The 23,194-nt window shown below is 37.4% G+C and overlaps 1 protein-coding gene across 1 annotated transcript in view; it reads left to right on the plus strand.

Moving 5' to 3' along the window:
- Positions 1 to 23,194, plus strand: part of LOC126269609 (thyrotropin-releasing hormone-degrading ectoenzyme-like) — a 253,127-nt gene that overhangs the window by 97,075 nt on the left and 132,858 nt on the right. Inside the window, exon 11 of the mRNA XM_049974005.1 lies at positions 13,916 to 13,997. Within this exon, the coding sequence (XP_049829962.1) occupies positions 13,916 to 13,997 (82 nt within the window). The remainder of the gene's footprint in view (positions 1 to 13,915; positions 13,998 to 23,194) is intronic.

Consider the following 23,194-nt stretch of genomic DNA (forward strand, 5'->3'; position numbering starts at 1 on the left):
CATTAAAAATTAAGAAATATGCACATTACATCAGTAATCAGTAATTCTGACAACAGTGTTAAAGTGATATGGAGAAATGAGACCCATTGAAACTGGCCGAAGTACAGGATAATTTCACTGTTGCATTTAACAAAGGTGCTGTAAATGGTGAGTCAGTGGTAGTAACTATGTTTAATAATCATTTCTTAAATGTGTACCTGAAAGTGGAGGAACAAACAGTTCAAGAGAAAAATCAGAGCAGTACACTGAAAAAAAACTCAAAAACTTCAATAATATGAAAATATCACCAATTTCTCCTTCTGAAATTAAGAAAATTATGCATTCTCTCAAAAATGGTGTTTCCAATAATATACCAAGGATTTTTGGCATAAAATAAGCCCTGTCCTGTGTGAAATATGTAATGCACCACTAACTCAAGGCATTTTCTGAGAGAGACTGAAATATAGAGTTGTCAAGCCCCTCTTTAAGGAAGTTCATAGGAGAGATGTTAATAACTATCAACCTGTTCCACTGCTAACATCATTTTCCTAAATTTTTGAGGAGGTGATGTGTTCTAGAGTAGTATCACGCCTAAGGAACAATAACATCCCCAACAATCACAGTTTGGATTTCAGAAGGGCTGCTCTCCTGAGAATGCCGTTGCATGTTCACTCACAAAATTTTACTAGCAAAATGAATAAAATAGCACCACATCATATTTTCTGCAATCTATTTAGAGCATTTGACTTTGTGAATCACAGTATTCTCACAGATAAATAGCAGTTTATGGGGTTGATGGTATAGTCAATCAACGTATAATGTCATATTCAACCAAAGCAGGGCAGAAAGTTCTAGTCACTAATGTGACCATTGTAGTCCACAGACCAACTACTATGACTGGGGAAAAATCACAGAAAAGTTCCCAAAGGCTCTATCTTATCCAATGATCTTCATGATATATATAAATGCTCTTCTGTCTAATATACAAGTAGAATAGTTTCTTTTTACAGATGACATTAGTGCTGTAATCAATCAAAGCATACATACAGAAACAGAAAAATTGGGAAACCTTGTTCTTAAAAGTATCATTGACTGGTTTTTTGCAAATGGTCTCATCCTCAGTTTTAAAAAGACAAGACATAGTCAATTCTGCACACCTTGGGGTACTGCACCAATGATCAGCAGTGGTGGCTCATAAGTATAAATTCTGGGCGTTAGCCAGCTATTAGATTCAGATAAATTTGAGAGTGTGAAATTAATATCACAGCTTCATAACAGCTGTGTTTATGATCAAATTTATAGAATTACACCCCCATCAATAATAATAATAATAATAATATGCAATACTTGTCTGATAAAAGAAAGAATTGTTTTATGGAATTTTGTTGTTTTGTACATAATTAAGTAGAGTTTAGGGCAAGAAAGAAGTGAAGTGTAAGCTTTTGGTACTCTCTGTTTCGCATTTTTGTGTGCAGGGGCATTTCCATACTTTTTTAAAATTTTTGCACAAATCTACAGGATCCCTAAATATCTAAGAAACTGAGACATGAATTTTCGTACTCGTCTATACAGTGTGGTCCATTGATCATGACTGGGCCAAATATCTCACAAAATAAGCATCAAATGAAAAAACTTCAAAGAACGAAACTTGTGGTTGGCCCACTACATGGCGCTGCCATAGGTCAAATGGATATTAACTGAGTTTTTTAAAGTAGGAACCCCCATTTTTTATTACATATTCATGTAGTATGTACAGAAATATGAATGTTTTAGTTGGACTTTTTTTTGCTTTGTGATAGATGGCACAAATATATGGCTCACAATTTTAGGTGAACAGTTGGTAACAGGTAGGTTTTTAAAATTAAAATACAGAATGTAGGTACATTTGAACATTATATTTTGATTGTTCCAATGTGATACATGTACCTTTGTGAACTTATCACTTATGAGAATGCATGCTGTTACAGCATGATTACCTATAAATACCACATTAATGCAATAAATGCTCAAAATGACGTCCGTCAACCTCAATGCGTTTGGCAATACATGCAACAACATTCTTCTCAACAGTGAGTAGTTCACCTTCCATAATGTTTGCACATGCATTGACAATGTGCTGACGCATGTTGTCAGGCATTGTCGGTGGATCATGATAGCAAATATCCTTCAACTTTCCCCACACAAAGAAATCCAGGGATGTCAGATCCGGTGAACTTGTGAGCCATGCTTCAATGACCAATCTACCTGTCATGAATTTGCTATTCAATACCACTTCAACTGCACACAAGCTATGTGCCAGACATCCATCATGTTGGAAGTACATTGCCATTCTGTCATGCAGTGAAACATCTTGTAGTGACATCGGTAGAACATTACAGAGAAAATCACCATACATTGCACCATTTAGATTGCCATAGATAAAATGGGGGCCAATTATCCTTCCTCCCATAATGCCGCACCATACATTAACCCGCCAAGGTCACTGATGTTCCACTTGTCGCAGCCATAGAATGTGCAAAAAATCTGTCATCATCCTGTAATTTCTCTTGTGGCCAGTGGCAGAACTGTACTTGATGTTCAAAGTTATTGCCACACAATTTGTGGTGCATATAAATATGGTACAGATGCAATCAATGTTGATATAGCATTCTCAACACCGATGTTTTTGAGATTACCAATTCTCACGCAATTTGTCTGCTACTGATGTGTGGATGAGCCACGACAGCAGCTACAACACCTACCTGTGTATCATCATTGGTTGTAGGTTGTGGTTAATGTTTCACATGTGGCTGAACACTTCCTGTTTCCCTAAATAACATAACTATCTGGTGAATGGTCTGGACACATGGATGATGTCATCCTGGATACTGAGCAGCATACATGGCACAAGCCGGTTGGGCATTTTCATCACAATAGCCATACATCAAAATGATATCAACCTTTTCCGCAATTGGTAAATGGTCCATTTTAGCATGGCTAATGTATCAAGAAGCAAATACCGTCTGCACTGGCAGAATGTTATGTGATACCACATACTTATACGTTTCTGACTAACACAAAGTGGTCCAAGTAAAACATTCACATTTCTTTACCTACTACATGAATATGTGATAAAAATGGGGGTTCCTATTTCAAAAAATGCAGTTGATATCCGTTTGACCTATGGCAGTGCCACCTAGCATGCTGGCCATAGTGACATCTGGTTTCCCCCTTCAAGCTAGATGAGTTTCGTTCTTTGCAGTTTTTTCGTTTGATGCTTATTTCATGAGATATTTAAAGGCCCAGTCACTGTCAATGGACCAGTCTGTATAGTGCATATCTATAGCACAGATAAATCTGGCTCACTGAAAGGTCAACAGGTGTTGGAAGCATGAGTAAATGCATAAATGCTACAGTCTCAAAATCAATGATGATGTGGTTTAGGCTGGTATGGTCCTCATTACCTCAAATGTGTCATTGTATGATAAAGTCCAAAACTTAATATACTATACCTCATTCAGAAACCCAAAAATAGGTCTTGCTATCAGAGTAACTATACATTTAATGCCGTCAAACCTAATTTTACTGTATAGTGAGGACTGTGCAACTGCCTAGCATGGTTTATGCCACATGCACAGGAATAAAAATCTACCGCATTGTGCTACCACCTGGTGGCACTGACCTAAACTTGTAACTGAGTGGTAGGGTCTAGCTCTGCATACTGTGAACCATGCACATTGTTAACCAAATCCATGTGTATTTGATGCATACTGTCATGCCAGTTGCACATGCACAAAAGCTCCTTAAAACATGCACGGCTGAGGAGTGCTCACAGCCATGATGCCAAGTTTCATGAAAACTAGAGGAGTAGCAACATAGCATAGCGCAGTAGATTTAGTGTCATATATTTCAGATCACTTCATCTATGTTACATTTAACAGCATTCAAAGAAAAGTAACCAATAAACATGCAAGTTGTAAAAAGTTAGGGTGTTCATGTGATCCTACACAGCAGCTGGTGCTGATGTTAAGTGTAATACATATGGAGCAAATAACAAGCAGAACTGAAGCTTTAAAATTTTAGTCATCCATACTGAGGAGAATTTAACCTGGAAAAAGCAAACAAACAAACAAAAGTCATCTTCATTCCTACAGTCAAATTTAGCCATGTTGGATTTGTCAAAGATTTGCTGTCCTTCTCCTGATATCTGCAATAGAAACACTTCTTTGCCACAAATCCCTCCAACTGAAGCCAACCTAATCCAGGTACTGAACCCTTACTCTGCCAGTTCATACCACCATCCAACCGTGATACTTCCCTCCTCCACAGAACCACTCCCTGGTCACCTTTTGGAAATTCCTTACCTTCCACTTGGCCTCACCATCCTTCTCCAGGCCCCTTCCTGAGAACACATACCTTCAGCAGAAGAAAGGACAGCCATACACAGCCTCAAAACAGATTCTCAGCTAATCATCCTACTTGCAGACAAAAGTTCCACCACTGTCATTATGAACTGCAGTGACTACCTGATGGAAGTAATTTGCCAATTGTCTGACTCTTCCACCTATAAACTCTGCGGAGTGATCCCATTCCAGGAGTCCAACATAACCTCCAGTCACTGCTTAAAACCTTAAGCCCTTTCCAGAACCTCTCCCCTGCATCAGTTTCCCTCCTAATCCCCATGACACCTCATACACCCACCTTCTGTATGCTCCCCAAAATCCACAGACCTGACAATACTGGATGCCTCAATGTAGCTGGAGATTGTGCCACCACTGAAAGAATTTCAGCTCTTATTGACCAACACCTCATGAGTTGCCAGCAATCTAATCTCCCACGTCAGAGATACCAAACTCTACTTTCACTAACTCTACCATCCTCACCCCTGTCCTCTTCCAGTGTCCTTCAGACCACAAGTCCACTAACTCATTCCTCATACAGCTTACTAACTTTATTCTAACACACAACTATATCTGCATGGGGAATCACATGGCACCCTCTTATTCTCACCTGTTTATGGGTCATTTTGAGTAAACCTTCTTATTTATTGTTCCACGGATAAATAAATAAATAAATAAAAATAAAAAAAGCCTTCTAAAAGCCCAAACCCCTGTTCTGGTTCAGGTTCACTGACGATATCCTCATAATCTGGGTTCAGGATCAAGACATCCTATCCTCATTCCTTACAATACCAACACTTTGTCTCCCATTCATTTCACTTTCCAGGTCACTGACGTCCTCCTCTCTGATGGCGCCATCCACACATATGCCCACATTAAACCCACTAACCACACCAACAGTACCCACATTTTGACTGCTGCCATCCCTTCCTCACCAAAAAATCTCTCCCATACAGCCTGGCAACCCAGGAATTACATATCTGCAGTGACAAGATTTCCCTTTCCCAGTACACTGACGGTTTCACAAAGGCCTACACAGACAGGCACTAATCTCCATACCTAATGCACAAACAAATTTCCCGTACCATATCTCCATGCACCCGCTATTGTTCCACCGCCACCAAAAACCATCTACAAAGAAGCTCATCACCAAGCACCAACCCTGCCTGGAACAGCTGAACCACATCTTTCATCAGGTCTTTAATTATCTATTACCATGTCCTGAAATGAGGGACTTCCTACCCAAGACCCTTTCCACCCCTCCTAAAGTGGTATTCCTTCACCTAACAAAACTCCACAAAATCCTAGTCCATCCAGGGATCCTTTCCCTGTGGAAGACCCAGATGCAAGACCTGCCCAATCCACTCACCCAGCACTTTATATTCCCATCATGTCACAGGCTTGTCTTACCCAATCATAGGCCAGGCCACCTATGAAAGCAGCCATGTCATATACCTGCTCTGTTGTGACCATTGCACAACTTTTTATACCGGTAAGGCTGCCAACTACGTGTCTATCAGGCTGAATGACCACCTCCAAACTGTGGTCAAGAACAAAATGCATCACCCTGTGGCAGAAAATGCTTTGTTTTAATGACCACTTCTCAACCCAGGCCATCTGGATTCTCCCCTCCACTAGCTTTATGAACTGCACAAATGGTGTCCCCACACCCTCCACCCAACAGTTTCTGTCTCCTCTGTCCTGTAGCTTCCTCCCAAATCATGTTCCCTCAACCTCATTTGCTCACTCTCTGGTAACATACCCACTAGTCTTTTCCCCTATCTTCTCCTCTCCTTCACTGCTTCCCCCTTCCCCCTCCCCTCAACCCACAGACTCTTGACACTTGATCTGCTGCCTTCTGCAGTAGTCCCACCACACTTCACCAGAGAGCACTATTCTTCCCACCTCCCAACCCACCCATACTCTACTATCCCTTCCCCTTCTGTGCACCACTTCTGATTGCTACTTTCATTCAACGCAACAGTTGTAGTCTCTGTAAAGCAGCCAGAAATAGCAGTCATGTGTATGTCAAACATGCCTAATTGTGTAAATGAGTGTGTTTCCTTTTCTGAAGAAGGCTTTGGCTGAAAGCTTAGCATTTAACAGTTCTCTTATTGTGTCTGTCTGTCAATGTGTCACCTTTATGGTGAATCAGTCTTTTACATAATTCTTAATCTTAATCACATTTGGAACTTCTAAATAAGTTAGTTCAGATATAGTTGCACTTAGATTCATTGCAAACTGTGGGAAAAGACAAATTAGTAAGTTGATATATTTGTATTCAATTATGTCATATGGAATCATGTTCTTGGATAACTCATCTTTTGATTGTTCACAAATATGCTGTAAGAGTAATATGTGGCTATCTGTTTAAGGAGTTGTGTATTTTCACTATCGCTTCACAGTATATTTATTTGTTGTAAGTAATCTAGTGCGTTTCAAAAGGAACAATGATGTACATGATTAAAATGTCAGAACAAAAATGGCATTCATTATTCAGCCTTTGTCCTTAGCACAAAATGGGGTGCATAATGCTATAACTAAAATTTTTGTTCACTTACCCAGTGATACAAAATGTCTGACAGGCAGCAAAGTAAAATTTGCAAACAAACTGAAAAAGTTTCTCCTTGACAACTCCTTCTGTTCCACAGAAGAATTACTATTATCGAAATATGCAAAAGATGGTGGGTAGGAATTACTAACTCACATTTTTATATTAAAAAAAACTTTTAAATCATCAAACTTTAGCAATAGAATACAACAGAATAGATCAGAATAGAATATAATTTATTGTCTCATAACATAGAATTTCAAGTCATTGACTTAATATACAGGAGACTTATCAACACAAAAAACTAGTTTACAGCTTTTCTTAAAATATCATTAATATACTATACTGTTCTGGATACAGACACAACTTTATTAGATACATACACAACTGATGATTTTTAATAACTAATTTTAATCCTGAGTACATGTTCTGTCTCTTCAGATCGTCCCTCATGAACTCTTCAATTGAATACTAACACTTATGCACAAATTTATCATATTAGATTTTCTTCAGTGATTATAAATTAATAATCAGACAGACTTTTCCTTTTATTTTGTTATACATTTTCAGTCACACTTACTTCAGAGTTAAGGCATAAAGTTTTAAATGATAAGTCATCAGCATAAAGTTATTTTAATTCTTGGTGTTGTAATCATGTTGAAATTGGTTCACAACAAATAAATCATGGTTGCTATGTGCAAAGATCATCAGTCCAAAAATGAACAGTGAGGTAACATTCAGTATCCTTAGATTTTTTTGGATGTGGGTGACATGATTTCTTCACTTTATATTGTACAAATTTCTAATGATGATTTTTCTGAAGCTCTAGTATTAGAGTTAAATGTAATTTTGTGTCTTATTACTGACTTGAAGTAGCTATGATACATTACTTTCCTTCTGTTCATGATTTTAGTGTTGTATATTATCATCAGGGAAAATGCTAGGCTATTTAATTTATTTGCCAAGCACTGTATACTTGAGCCCCATAATAAAGTTTTATCCCATTGCATTTATAGGAATTTCACACAATCCAAATCCCAGTTTTTGTGATACATTGTTTTAAACTGCAATAACTGAGTTTTTCCGTGTTTCATTTTGAGCCACTTAAGATAAATCAGGTATATTGAACATTGCTGATAGTTTTTATCTCATCTTGGGTGAGAGTGTTATTATATGTTTGGTTTACTATAGTTCTTTTTTTATGCTGTTGTGGAAACCATTAAACCTCATGATGACATGGGTGTTTTCAATGCAATTTTATGTACTTTTTCCCAAGCACAGATACAAAAATGTCTCATTTTCAATTTAGCACTGTCCTATCATATAGCTCGTTAAATATAATATACTATGCAGTGATTTTTCCTACCTGATGAAACCATAATGCTGAACTCCATTAAACAAGTAACACCCCAGTTAATTATGTAAATTCTTATTAATATTTGCTCCAACTAAATCATATTTTAACTGTGTTAATTTTTGTTGCCTGCTTGCAATAACACATTAAATGCAATTAATAATGCAAATGGTAACAACAAATTGATCATCAAAAGCAGATCAATTAGATTCACACAGACTACAGCACCAAACAAAAGTTTTGCTGAATAAAATGTTAAAGTGATCACAAAAACCATTAAGTGACAGAAAAGAAATAAAGAGTTCTGGCCATGAAGGTATTTCAACCAGACTGCAGAACTATTTGACTAAATTTGCAGTTATTATACCCCTGCTAATAATTAATTATTTTTTATGTCATTAATTGCTATTTGATTCTGATATTATATAACACGTATATGTAGTGTAGGCATGCATCTATTCAGTTTTTATTTAGATGCAGATGAGTAGGAAAAACAAAACCGATAATGTTTGAGTACAACATTAATGAGGAGGAGGAGATTAGTGTTTAACGTCTCATCGACAATAAGGTCATTAGAGATGAAGCACAAGCTCAGATTAGGGAAGGATAGGGAAGGAAATTGGCCACGCCCTTGTCGGAGGAACCATCCTGTCATTTGTCTTACGCAGTTTAGAACTGAATGACAGCCTTCACTTAGTAATTAAGTCATTAATTAAGAATTAGTAACAACTGGTATAAATGTATCTAAATCTAGATATGATGCCTAAAAAAATCTGCTGACGATATGATGGCAAGAGAAAACATATAAAGCATAAAGAAATGTGCAAGTCCTTAGAGCCAGTGCCTTCTTCTTCTAACAAATGGTGAGGGGAAAGGAAGAGGGGTGGAGGTAAAGGACTTCCTCTTCAATCCTTCTGCTAGAAAAGGAGCTACTGGCTCTGAAATCTTGCACATTTCTTTATCCTTTAGATGTGCCTTTTTCTGCCACCAATTAAGATCTATTATATTTTCAAAAATGAAATATTTTTGTTGATATAAATATTGTGCCTGTGCTTGTAAATGGGTTACTCTTGATGTGAATGCATAACATGGTTCCACTTTTTTTTTAATTTTCTAAACCACCACATATTTTGTCAACAGTATTATTATCATAACATATAGTCCATCTGAATAAGCAAAATCTAACCTAGCTATTTTTCAAACCAAAATGAAGCTTCCAAAATAGCCATGTGTGGTTACCTATCATTATGCTCATATCTCAGTGAAAATTTGGTCTCAGAAACTGTAATGCTAATATCTTCATGAGAGTGTTGGTTGAGCTAACAAATGAACAACACCTATGTCTAAAAAATTACTGACCAGCAACCAATCAAGTAACACCTACGTAATAGTTTGAGAGAGTCTGAATTCATAATGTTGTATAGAATCTGGCCACTATTGTTTATTCATGAGATGTGTGTGACTTGTGACTCAACACACTGACACACTGACTTCTACAAGTGTGTGATTTTGTATGAACTTCTTTTGAACATGTGCACTGTGTATGCCACACAGGCACTATGTTCTGCTGATACAGAGTTCAACTTAAAGGTGTGATTATGTTGACAATGTGGTGATACCTACTTGCATATAGCATGTGATGCAAAACAGGATCTGCTCGTCAAAATGTGTATGGCGATAACAAATTTGGAAAAAGCCATGTTGATGTTGATCATTGAGACTCTGAGGGCTTAAAAGGCAATTCAGGAAGGCACCATTGCATATGAAAATGTCTTCCTGGTTTGGTATGGCAAAATAAACTCAGATAATGCAATGGGGAAAAATTATGAGGTTGTGGAATGTGATTATTCTGCTATTTTAAATCATAGTTACTTCAGAATGTGTTATTTCAGTAATTTAATTTCTGTCAGTGGATACCAATAATACACCAGAGATAGAGGCATATGTTGCTTTAAATATTATGTCAGTTAAATTTTGTGAGAGGTGTCTTACCTGTAACTAGAATTAGTAAAGGTGAAGTGTGTTTATAACTGTGAAATGTTTTCCAGATTAATGATGTATGAATTATGAATGTGATCAACCAGTAATACAACAGCAGCAAAAATTAATTTACAACCATTTTGTTCAGTTCAAAGTAAAAATAAAATCAGTTTGCTTCAGTAAAGTGCCATTTTCACGAAATACATGTTGAAATATTGCCTTTCAACTTAAAGTAAATAAATTTTGAGATGTAATAAATAATGTTACTTGAAGCAAACATTATGAAAAGGAAATATTTGTCATGAGGAAGCCCTTCAGGCATGATGATGGTAAATGAAGTATTTTAAAATAAAGTAATATCCTCACCTAATGTAATAACCAAGATTTTGTCCATCATGTAATAGAGAATGAAGTTTTGTAAATAATAGTATTGGCTTGCTGCTATGGTATGTTATTTTTGTATAAGAAACAAAATAGAGATTTTCATGATTAAATGTTATATGAGGAAGTAGTATTGAAGTGATGGTAATGGTATAATGAGGCAACAAAGTATAATGAGAAAAGTGGAAGAATGAAATGTAGTGAAGTATTTGCATTAATAATGAGAAGTACAAGAGGTACTGTGTGTGAAGCAGCAATTTTGCAAATGCAGTTCTTCAGTTAGTGAATCTGGAAAAGGAATCAAACGAGGTAAGTTTCTTTGGCTCTGAGCTATTTGAAGGTGAATCTTTCAGCATATTCAGTAAAACTACTGCAAAATATAGAGTAAATGTGATACTACCACTTAAAAGCAGAATGCAATGGAATACCAAGAAAAGTGTTAAAAGCAGTTTATAAAATAATTATGCAGCCTCTGTTCACAATAGTTAATCAGCCCTTTGAAGATACTCTGAAATATGAAATAGTTAGACCACTACTTAAAAAGCTCACAAAAGAACGTATGGGAAACTATCAATCAGTCTTCTTCTTCCCTCACAATCAAAAATATATGAGAAGATTGACACAATACAAATTTAAAATTTCATACAAAACTTGAATGCAATTTAAAAAAAAAAAAAAAAAAAAAGCATGTATTTCTAGAAAAGGAAAGCACAATATCTGTTAATAATCAATTTGTAGACAAAATTAGCTCCTCTATAGACAACCCCCTGCATGCCACAGGAATCTTTTGTGACCTATCACAGGTCTTTGATAGTGTGAACCATTGCTTGGTACACTCTAATCTGGAAAAATGTGGAATTAGGGGTGTAGTGCTAGTATGGTTTAGATCCTATCTAGCCAACCAAAGGCAAAAAGTGTTTATTACATCAGGGAGATGAAATTATTTTCCAGAATGGAGTGCACAAGGTTCAGTCGTAGGTCCCATTATGTTTATGCTTTATATAAATTATCTACCACTTAATACTTCATCCCATTCAGCAGAGTACAATGAGGCACCTGACCACTAAAAGATTGCAATGTGCACAACAGATGTACGAGAAAAATATTGAACTGTGCATCAATGAACTGAGCATCAGTGAAGTCACTGCTGGTACCATGGCTGTAATATAAGAATGAAAGTAACAACCAAATAGTACACAATGAGCAAAGAACATGTAGTAGAAAGCTCATGGATGTATACCTATCTGATACATCTGGAAGCCAGAGAAGAATTTATGCAGACTTATAGACATGAGACCATGTATTTATTGGTGTTATTCTCAATTTTGGTACTTTAAGTTTAGCTTGATTAAGGACACATACGTTATAGTGGTTTGTTGGCATTTATTCAGTTTTAACTACTCCACTGTTTTGCTAATGTGTGCTTAAAGTCATTCAGCATCTCCTTTCCATTGAGATCCATTGAACATAATGAAAGAGATTATGATTGAATGCAAGGTTTGTGCTTGCTCTCAACACATCCTACTGGTATTTTGATGCACAGTAGTAATACATACAGGTTAGGTTAGGTTAGATTGTACATGGACAGCCAATAAAAAAATTAAGAGTTACAACATTGTTACAAAGTTCACGTGTTAAGATGAAACTTACATAAAGTAATATTATATGTTGTGTCTGTATCCAAGTCTTTTTATTGTACCACATAATAGGATAGCTTCTTGGTGCTGCTTTGCCAAAATGTAATTTTCAGATTGCACTAGAAACTGGGACTCCCATATAATATCCAAAACCAGTCATAGAGTAAAATAAAGAACTTTTTACCAACTGAAGTGTAAACTAATTATTTAATTAATTTATTTCTATTTCATTTATGTATGCAGTGTGGGAATAATGTTTCCTCATAGCCTCTGTTTATATTGTTATTAGTTTAATTATTTATTCTTGGTCTCTATGGGAGTTTATGGATAGTTGTAGATTTCATGTTTGAAAAATGCTATCACACACATATTCTTGCAGTTGCTGGGAGACTGAATGAGAGCCTCCATTTTCATTCAGTACAGTGACAATACTGTAAGCACTGGTGAAATGTTAAAAACATATGCTCTCCAAGCCACTACACACAGAAAGATAGATGGGACTTTGTATCAATATTTGGCATTCTTCCTCTTTTTCTATTCACATACCAAATGATGAAAAATGACTGACAATATGCCTTTATACAGGATGTTTCAGAAGTGGTGGTCAGTATTCAGAATATGACAGTAACGATCATTTGAAACAAAAAAGTCAAGTAAACATGAAAGATCTTTGCCTTCCATATTTTTGGAAGTGGTAGTGTGGATCAAAACAAGAAAAAAAAGTCCACTAAACTTGTGCTCTGAAATGTATACTGTAAAAGTTATGAACACTTATTCATTGAAAAAGTTGTGTTTCAAAGTAACGAAGATGAGCAAGTGCTCATAGCTCTTAAGATAAACATTTCAGAGCACATGGTTATGGGACATTTTTTTTCCTGGCAGTATGGCTGTCAATTCCTTTGACAACTTCCTGAAGAACTTTAGGTTACAACTTGGTGTTGAATAAGATTCTCTGTGGGGCCCTGACAAGATCAGGAGGAAATTGTGAGCTCCAATAAGCATTCATGTTAACAGGAGACAGTCATGCCACTTCATTATTAGTATCATTTGCAGTAGCAGTACAAAGTCAATTGACATTTGTTATGTGGCACTGGCTATTTGCAGACACTTGACAACATATCTAAAACATTCTGTCAAGTGCCTTATTGTTCCATAATAACACGGGAGAACTGCCGTAAGTCAATAACGTCCTGCCACGATATTTCGGCACAAAGTCTTTTGGCCATCTTCAGGTGAGCACCGCTGTACAGCGGTGCTCACCTGAAGATGGCCAAAAGACTTTGTGCCGAAATATCGTGGCAGGACGTTATTGACTTACGGCAGTTCTCCCGTGTTATTATGGAACAATCAGTACGCCGGGAAAGTTTTAAACATCACAAGTGCCTTATTGTCACATTTATTGGTGAAACTTACTGTTGCTTAATTTACTGCTGCATATGGTAGCCATTCCTTGACTTTCTCACATATATTTATGTATCTTTTACAATACGTGGTCTGTGATATTTCAAAATATGGATTATATGACTCTGAACAATAAGTGTTCTGCATTATCAATCACTTAAGAGAAATGTTATCCCATAAATGCCACAAATATTTTGTTATTATTTCTGTATTACTAATATTTATTACCAACATTATCTCAATAAATTTTCAGGTACGACTGTACTTCGAATGTTGAACTATACACTTGGTGAGAATATTGTCAGATCAGCATTTGACAGCTTTCTACATGACAGGTAATAACTCTGATTTTTTCACGTTACGCTTTGTTGATTATTCATTCTACATTTAAATCAATTAGTGGAACTGTTCCATAATAATATAAATTTATCAAAACTAGTTTTTCACTACTTGCATATCTGTAAATGTATGTAGCCTTACAGTGAAGGGAAGCAGAGCAAGAAACAATAAAATTTACTTATGAAAAAATATCCTAACTGTAAAATAAGAACAACAAAGATGTCAAACTTACCAAATGGAAATAGTTGTACACTGTATGGGTCAACACAGCCCTCCTGGTTGGATCCAAAAGGCCAGCGTACAATTCTGTTGCACTTTGCTCGGTGTACCTATGAGACAAAATTTGTATATAGTGTCATGGGAAACTGTATGGGGATGGGGTGTGTGAGGGGAGGGGGGGGGGGGGGGGGAATGGGGACAGCTGCCTCTAAAAAAAAATCATTGTGAATGTGAAAAAGGAATCATAACCAAAGGGTCTGGATTTTTATAACCTAAAATAGGAGGAAAATTATCATTAAAATTTCATGACTGTATCAATAAAGTGACTTTAAAATGTATGAAACATACATAAAGTGAGATATAAATGGAACTCCCCCCATGAACCATAGACCTTGCCATTGGTGGGGAGGATTGCGTGCCTCAGCGATACAGATAGCCGTACCGTAGGTGCAACCAAAACGGAGGGGTATCTGTTGAGAGGCCAGACAAATGCGTGGTTCCTGAAGAGGGGCAGCAGCCTTTTCAGTAGTTGCAAGGGCAACAGTCTGGATGATTTACTTATCTGGCCTTGTAACAATAACCAAAACGGCCTGGCTGTGCTGGTACTGCGAACAGCTGAAAGCAAGGGGAAACTACGGCCGTAATTTTTCCCGAGGGCATGCGGCTTTACTGTATGATTAAATGATGATGGCATCCTCTTGGGTAAAATATTCCGGAGGTAAAATAGTCCCCCATTCGGATCTCCGGCCGGGGACTACTCAAGAGGACGTTGTTATCAAGAGAAAGAAAACTGGTGTTCAACGGATTGGAGCGTGGAATGTCAGATCCCTTAATCAGGCAGGTAGGTTAGAAAATTTAAAAAGGGAAATGGATAGGTTAAAGTTAGATATAGTGGGAATTAGTGAAGTTCGGTGGCAGAAGGAACAAGACTTCTGATCAGGTGACTACAGGGTTATGAACACAAAATCAAATAGGGGTAATGCAGGAGTAGGTATAATAATGAATAAAAAGATAGGAGTGCGGGTAAGATACTACAAACAGCATAGTGAACACATTATTGTGGCCAAGATAGATACGAAGCTCACACCTACTACAGTAGTACAAGTTTATATACCAACTAGTTCTGCAGATGATGAAGAAATTGAAGAAATGTATGATGAAATAATAGAAATTATTCAGATAGTGAAAGGTGAGGAAAATTTAATAGTCATGGGTGACTGGAATTCGGTAGTAGGAAAAGGCAGAGAAGGAAACGTAGTAGGTGAATATGGACTGGGGGTAAGAAATGAAAGAGGAAGCCACCTGGTAGAATTTTGCACAGAGCACAACTTAATCATAGCTAACACTTGGTTCAATAATCATAAAAGAAGGCTGTATACATGGAAGAAGCCTGGAGATACTGACAGGTTTTAGATAGATTATATAATGGTAAGACAGAGATTTAGGAACCAGGTTTTAAATGGTAAAACATTTCCAGGGGCAGATGTGCACTCTGACCACAATCTATTGGTTATGACCTGTAGATTAAAACTGAAGAAACTGCAAAAGGGTGGGAATATAAGGAGATGGGACCTGGATAAACTGAAAGAACCAGAGGTTGTACAGAGTTTCAGGGAGAGCATAAGGGAGCAATTGACAGGAATTGGGGAAAGAAATACAGTAGAAGAAGAATGGATAGCTTTGAGGGATGAAGTAGTGAAGGCAGCAGAGGATCAAGTAGGTAAAAAGACGAGGGCTAGTAGAAATCCTTGGGTAAGAGAAGAAATATTGAATTTAATTGACGAAAGGAGAAAATATAAAAATGCAGTAAATGGAGCAGGCAAAAAGGAATAGAAATGTCTCAAAAATAATATCAACAGGAAGTGCAAAATGGCTAAGCAGGGATGGCTACAGGACAAATGTAAAGATGTAGAGGCTTATCTCACTAGGGGTAAGATAGATACTGCATATAGGAAAATTAAAGAGACTTTTGGAGAAAAGAGAACAACTTGTATGAATATCAAGAGCTCAGATGGAAACCCAGTTCTAAGCAAAGAAGGGAAAGCAGGAAGGTGGAAGGAGTATATAGAGGGTCTATACAAGGGCGATGTACTTGAGGACAATATTATGGAAATGTAAGAGGATGTAGATGAAGATGAAATGGGAGATACGATACTGCGTGAAGAGTTTGACAGAGCACTGAAAGACCTAAGTCGAAACAAGGCCCCAGGAGTAGACAACATTCCATTGGAACTACTGACAGCCTTGGGAGAGCCAGTCTTGACAAAACTCTACCATCTGGTGAGCAAGATGTATGAGACAGGTGAAATACCCTCAGACTTCAAGAAGAATATAATAATTCCAATCCCAAAGAAAGCAGGTGTTGACAGATGTGAAAATTACCGAACTATACTAACACGAATCTTTTACAGATGAATGGAAAAACTAGTAGAACCCGACCTCGGGGAAGATCAGTTTGGTTTCTGAAGAAATATTGAAACATGTGAGGCAATACTGACCCTACGACTTGTCTTAGCAGCTAGATTAAGGAAGGGCAAACCTACATTCCTAGCATTTGTAGACTTAGAGAAAGCTTTTGACAATGTTGACTGGAATACTCTCTTTCAAATTCAGAAGGTGGCAGGGGTAACATACAGGGAGCAAAAGGCTATTTACAATTTGTGCAGAAACCAGGTGGCAGTTATAAGAGTCGAGGGGCATAAAAGGGAGGCAGTGGTTGGGATGGGAGTGAGACAGGGTTGTAGTCTCTCCCCAGCGTTATTCAATCTGTATATTGAGCAAGCAGTGAAGGAAACAAAAGAAAAATTCAGAATAGGTTTTAAAATCCATGGAGAAGAAATAAAAACTTTGAGGTTCGCCGATGACATTGTAATTCTGTCAGAGACAGCAAAGAACTTGGAAGAGCAGTTGAACGGAATGGATAGGGTCTTGAGAGGAGGATATAAGATGAACATCAACAAAAGCAAAACGAGGATAATGGAATGTAGTCAAATTAAGTCGGGTGATGGTGAGGACACTGTAAGTAGTAAAGGAGTTTTGCTATTTGGGGAGCAAAATAACTGATGATGGTCGAAGTAAAGAGGATATAAAATGTAGACTGACAATGGCAAGGAAAGCGTTTCTGAAGAAGAGAAATTTGTTAACATTGAGTATAGATTTAAGTGTCAGGAAGTCATTTCTGAAAGTATTTGTGTGGAGTGTAGCCATGTATGGAAGTGAAATATGGATGATAAATAGTTTGGACAAGAAGAGAATAGAAGCTTTTGAAATGTGGTGCTACAGAAGAATGCTGAAGATTAGATGGGTAGATCACATAACTAATAAGGAAGTGTTGAATAGGATTGGGGAGAAGAGAAGTTTGTGGCACAACTTGACCAGAAGAAGGGATCGGTTGGTAGGACATGTTCTGAGGCATCAAGGGATCACCAATTTAGTATTGTAGGGCAGTGCGGAGGGTAAAAATCGTAGAGGGAGACCAAGAGATGAATACACTAAGCAGATTCAGAAGGATGTAGGTTGCAGTAGGTACTGGGAGATGAAGAAGCTTTCACAGGATAGAGTAGCATGGAGAGCTGCATCAAACCAGTCTCAGGACTGAAGACCACAACAACAACAACAAAATGGAACTAGAGCAGATGGTTTCAAACTGTCTCAAGCAGGTCACAGTCTGTCAGTACGAGCATTACAATGCTTTCATAATAATGATTCATTGATTTTCTTTCTGAGTATAGAAATAATGTGTATGGTAGTAGTGATATCTATCAGGCTGGCAAGTATGTATTGTCACTATGGCGGGAACCTAGACTGCAGTCTGTACTGTGTGACTCCTTGTTGATTGCTAATGATTTTTAACTGATGTTTGTCTTCTGCAATTTGCATGTAAGTGTTAACCATGATATTTCAAATGTATCATTTAGTTCTAAAGACATGAATAGAATAAAAATGGAAGTAGTATGGTGAAAGCCTTTTGAATTTTGGTTTTACGTGTCCTGCTGTTGGAAGTGAAAAATGACCACAGTGTGTCATTCGTTTCAAAGCTCTAGTTATTGAAAGCATTCTTCCTAGTAAAATGGAATGAAGTTTGGAGTCAAATAATAAAAAACACCTCCACTGAATAAGCTACAGTTACCACAGGGTTTCTTTCATCTTACTAACATGCCCTCCATATAGCAAAGAGCAAGAAACCTCACACCATAGCAGAAGACATTATTTTACCAGCTGCTCGAAACATGGTAACCATGAAACTTGAGTCAGATGCCAAGTGACTGGCAAATTTTCCTTTATCAGACCACATTATTAGTCATTGAATACCAATATGCATGATGACATTACTCTTCATCTGGTTCAAAAATTCAAAGGTAATGATGTTTTTATTATTCTCTCCGATGAAGCCATAGACAATAACAATGATACACATCTAATTTGTTAGATGCTATTTATACATGTCAAGAAACTCCATGAAAGTCTTCTTCACTCCACTAGGATAACTCTTCAAACAAAAGCAACAGTCCTGTTTGAAATATGACACTTATTTGAGGAAGAAGAGTGGGAAAATTAATAACTTTGTGTACAGATAGAGGTCTTAGTATGTCTGGCTGCTACAATGGATTGCAATCTCAGGTTCATGCTGTCATCATGCTATGTGGACACTCTGTTTTATTCACTGAGAAGCATTGGTATCAGAAAGCATAAGCCCTGATCATTTATGAGGTTCTTCAATCAGCGACTGAAATGGTAAACTTCAGTAAAAGTTTTCACAAATGCATGGTTTCACAGTGATAGAAACTGTCTTGGGCTTCCAGCTAGGTCAAGTTGTTTAAAATCTATGACCTTTCACCCAAGTACTCCTCAACCATTTTGACGTGGTGACTGCATTCTGATTGCTGCTATTATCCTCATTCAGCAGTGCTGCCTTCTGTGGCTTCACTGGTGATCACTCCAGTGTCATATAAACTGATGTGGCAGTAGTCATGGCAAATAAATATGAAATTATACAGATGGTGGTAGTATCACATACACAAGGTATATAAGAGCATTGCATTGGTGAAATTGTGATTTTTACTTAGGTGACTGTTGTGAAGAGGTACTCAATGTGATTATGGCCACACAATGGGAATTAACAGACTTTGAATGCAGAATTGCAGTTGTAACTATTTCATAAATTGTTAGGGAATTCAATGCTCTCAGATCTGCAGAGTCAAGAATATGCTCAGAATACTAAATTTCAGGCTTTACCTCTCACCACAGAAAATGCAGTGGGTGATGGCCTTCACTTATCAACGAAGAGCAGCAATGTTTGCATAGGGTCGTCATTGCCAACAGATGAGCAGCACTGTGTGAAATAACAACAGAAATCAATGTGAGATGTATGACAAATGTATCTGTTAGGGCAGTGTGACAAAATTTGATGTTAATAGGCTACAGCAGCATATGACCGATGATAGTCCCTTTGCTAACAGAACGATATCATCTACAGTGCCTCTCATAGGCTTATGATCATAAGAACTGGATCTTAGATGACTAAAACCCATGGCCTTGTCAATGAGTCCTGATTTCAGTTTTCTAGAGTTTGTAGTAGTGTTCCAGTGTCGTGGAAATTGTGAGCAAAGCACTGTGCAAGCTAGTGGTGGCTCCATAATGTTGGGGGCTGTTTTTACATGGACGGACTGTCTCCTCTGCTCCAACTAATCTTATCATTGACTTTTTTTTGATATGATTATGTTCAACTACTTGGCTACTTGGAGACCATTTGCAGCTGTTCATGTCACCATGTTGGGACATGTCACCATGTCGTGATGTCATGTTACCATGCCACAGTTATTTGTGATTTGCTTGAAGAACATTCTGGACACTTCAAGCAAATTACTTGGCCACCCAGATCACATGAAATTAATAGGGCATAAATGAATGGGACATAATCGAGAGTTCAGTTAATGCACAACAGCCTGCACTGGCAGCATCATAGAGGCAGCAAGGCTCAATATTTCCACAGGGGACTTCCAACAACTTGTTCAATCCATGTCATATTAAGGTGCTGCACTAAGTAAGGCAGAAGGAGGTCAGACATGATATTACAAGGTATCCCATGACTTTTGTCACCTCGGTGCATGGTAAGATTTTCACTGCTCACCTGTCCCATCTGCTTCAACCCTCCAAGGGCCAGGTCCCTAGCCAGGTTTAGCTGCATGCCACCAACTTTATTGATGTGTTGCCACAAAATTGAAACTTGATCATTTCTTTTGTTACACTATCCCAGAAATCTTAGTCCATGTATAACAGATTTCTTGTCAAATGTAATATAATGTCCATTTTCTGGAGCATGCTCTGTTACGGTTAGATTCTCAGGGTACTGAAGGTGAGAACACCTCTTGTGTTCTACACAGCCCTGTTCAGTAGTGGGCACAGAATGTCCAACATAAATCTGTATACATCCATATGGTATTTTATATATTCCTGGCATTCTGTGGCCTACATTATCTTTTACAGGTTTCATGAGTTGTCAAATTTTTGCTGGAGCCCTTAAGACTGATATCTTATACCTCTTTAGGTGCTGACTTACCTTTCCTGTCATGAACCAACGAATTGCAGAAATGCAAGATTCTTCAAGTTCTCTTTAGGATTCTTCTGCTTATGTGTCTTTGGAGAGATGGCTTGCAAAATCTGGTGAGTGTTATAGCTGTTTCTCCTGAATCCTTTCCACAAGTGGCTCAGTTCTTTCAGCAGGATTTCAGTGTCTGAGATGGCTTCTGCTCAGTACACCCAGTTCCTCAGAAGAGCACACTCTGATGTCACTGAATTTTTTGTATGATGGAGAATATTTTAACTGGCCAGACAGTGTCACAATGGGGAGCCCATTTTCTCCAGTTAGAACCACACTATTTACGGAGTACTTTGAGGACATTGTTCCAGACACAGCTTTTGCAAAGCCTAGTTGCTTTTATCATTAGTCAATGACACATTTGTTCTCTGGTCTCACAGATGTGAAAAGCCGGGGTAATTCTTGGATCACATCAATATCCATGATATCATGAAGTTCACAATGAAGGCAGAGACAGATGCTGTTCCTTGACATCCTTGTCTCCTGTAAAGCAAATGGGTGTCTGAGCCACAGTTTTTGCTGGAAACCCACCCACATGGATCAGTATTTGCACTCCAACAGCTATCATCACCCATCGCAGAAACATTCTCCTTTGAGGACCTCAGTGTCACCCCTTGACAAGGGTGGAGGAATACTTGGCCAAAAGTTCATGGACCTTAAACCACTTGATGAAGATGGAAGCTCGAGAGAATTAAAAGTTGGTCACTTAAGTTGTTTTCAACAAATGTGAGAGCTGAGCACATTTCCATAATTCTTTAGAATAACTCCCACTGGCTTTCATATGGGATCAGAAGGGTCTATTAACTTAGATATGAACTTTACTCCTTACCCTGTTCATGAGAAACATACGAATTTGAAGAAGTTTGTAGATAGTGACATAGTTTTGAAGCTGATGCAGCTGCATGATCTCTGAAAAATTCAGTTCACTGAATTTATCCCTTCAAGGTAATGAGACCAACATACTGCTACTGCCAGGCAAAATTTTGGACTTCTGTAAGAAACTACTATAGTGGAAGAAAATGTTTTTATGACAAAGATATAAATGATGTTTTCCCTTTTGTTCACATGATTTTTAAAAAAAGTAACTTTCAGTTGCATGAAGAATTGAAATCTGTTTTGGTGGATCATATTACCAAACTCAGTAATTGCTTTCTGAAGTACTTTCCAGAAGAAGCTGATTAACACAAATGGATCAATGCTCCTTTCAATGTAGAACTTCCATCAACTCTTACCACTGAAGAACAACAGTGATTTGTTGATGTTTCTTCAACTCCACACTGAAATCGAAGTTCATTCGCTCATCCTGCTTGAGTTTTGGAGCTTGATGAAGCAGGACTATCCTCAGAGGTGTCACAAGTCTCTGTGACTTTTGATACTGTTTGCCAACAACCATTTTATCTGAGGTAGGTTTTTCAGCATTGGCAGTCATCAATATGACTTATAGATCAGAAATGACTGTGGAGAAAGCAGTGCAAGGTGCAGTTTCCAATCTTGTACATAGGGCTAGTTCAAGAACATATTTCCAAACAAGTGGCATATCATTCAGTGCTCCTGCCTCTCCATTTTTCCACAAGAGTGACATATCATTTGGTGCTCTTCCCTTCCTTCCTTCCCTTATACATTAGTTGCTATTCCTTCAGCACTTGGTAAGATCTTCAAAAATAACTTAAATATGAGTGAGGTTGGAAATGGATTATTTTCACCATTCCTTATGGTACACCTGTGCACAAATTTAGCACTATGGTCGCTTCTAGTGTGCCAAAGCTTGGTGTCCCAAGTGCCTGCTTGTGCACACTTGGCCCTGAAATCTGTGCTGCTTGTGATGACAATTGATGACAAAGAAGAAAGATCATTGTTTCCATTAATTTCATAGCAAGACTAAGATATAATAATATTAGAAGTTGGTTAAAATGTTTTGTGTCAACAGTTCATAAAGAAAAAGCTACTCTTACTATTTTTAAAAAAAAAAAAAAAAAAAAAAAAAAACTTATTTACTTCGAGTCACATGTGTGAAAGGTGCGGCAGCTGTTTATGTTCAGATCAAGGGAGCCATGGACCTAAAAACCGCTGAACTAAAGTAGTGAAAAGCTTTATAAAAACTTGTAACTGGCATTACAAAGAGGATAATTAATTTAAAAATGTTATTTTTCTGTAATGAATCTCATTAATGAAGATGTAGAAAAATTATTGTATAATCATCTCACAGCTATTGCAGTGTATGACAGTCATATTCAAACATTCTCAAAAGCAAGGGAACATCTGTTTTTGGACAACACATGCTTGTAGTTAGAAAATATTTCAATAGTGTGCAATTTTATATTTTTCTTTAGTTTTGAAAACAAATCTAAATAATGGACACACCACCTTCATAATTCA

Source organism: Schistocerca gregaria, chromosome 1 (assembly GCF_023897955.1).
Source record: "Schistocerca gregaria isolate iqSchGreg1 chromosome 1, iqSchGreg1.2, whole genome shotgun sequence".
In the NCBI taxonomy this organism is placed as follows: Eukaryota; Metazoa; Arthropoda; class Insecta; order Orthoptera; family Acrididae; genus Schistocerca; species Schistocerca gregaria.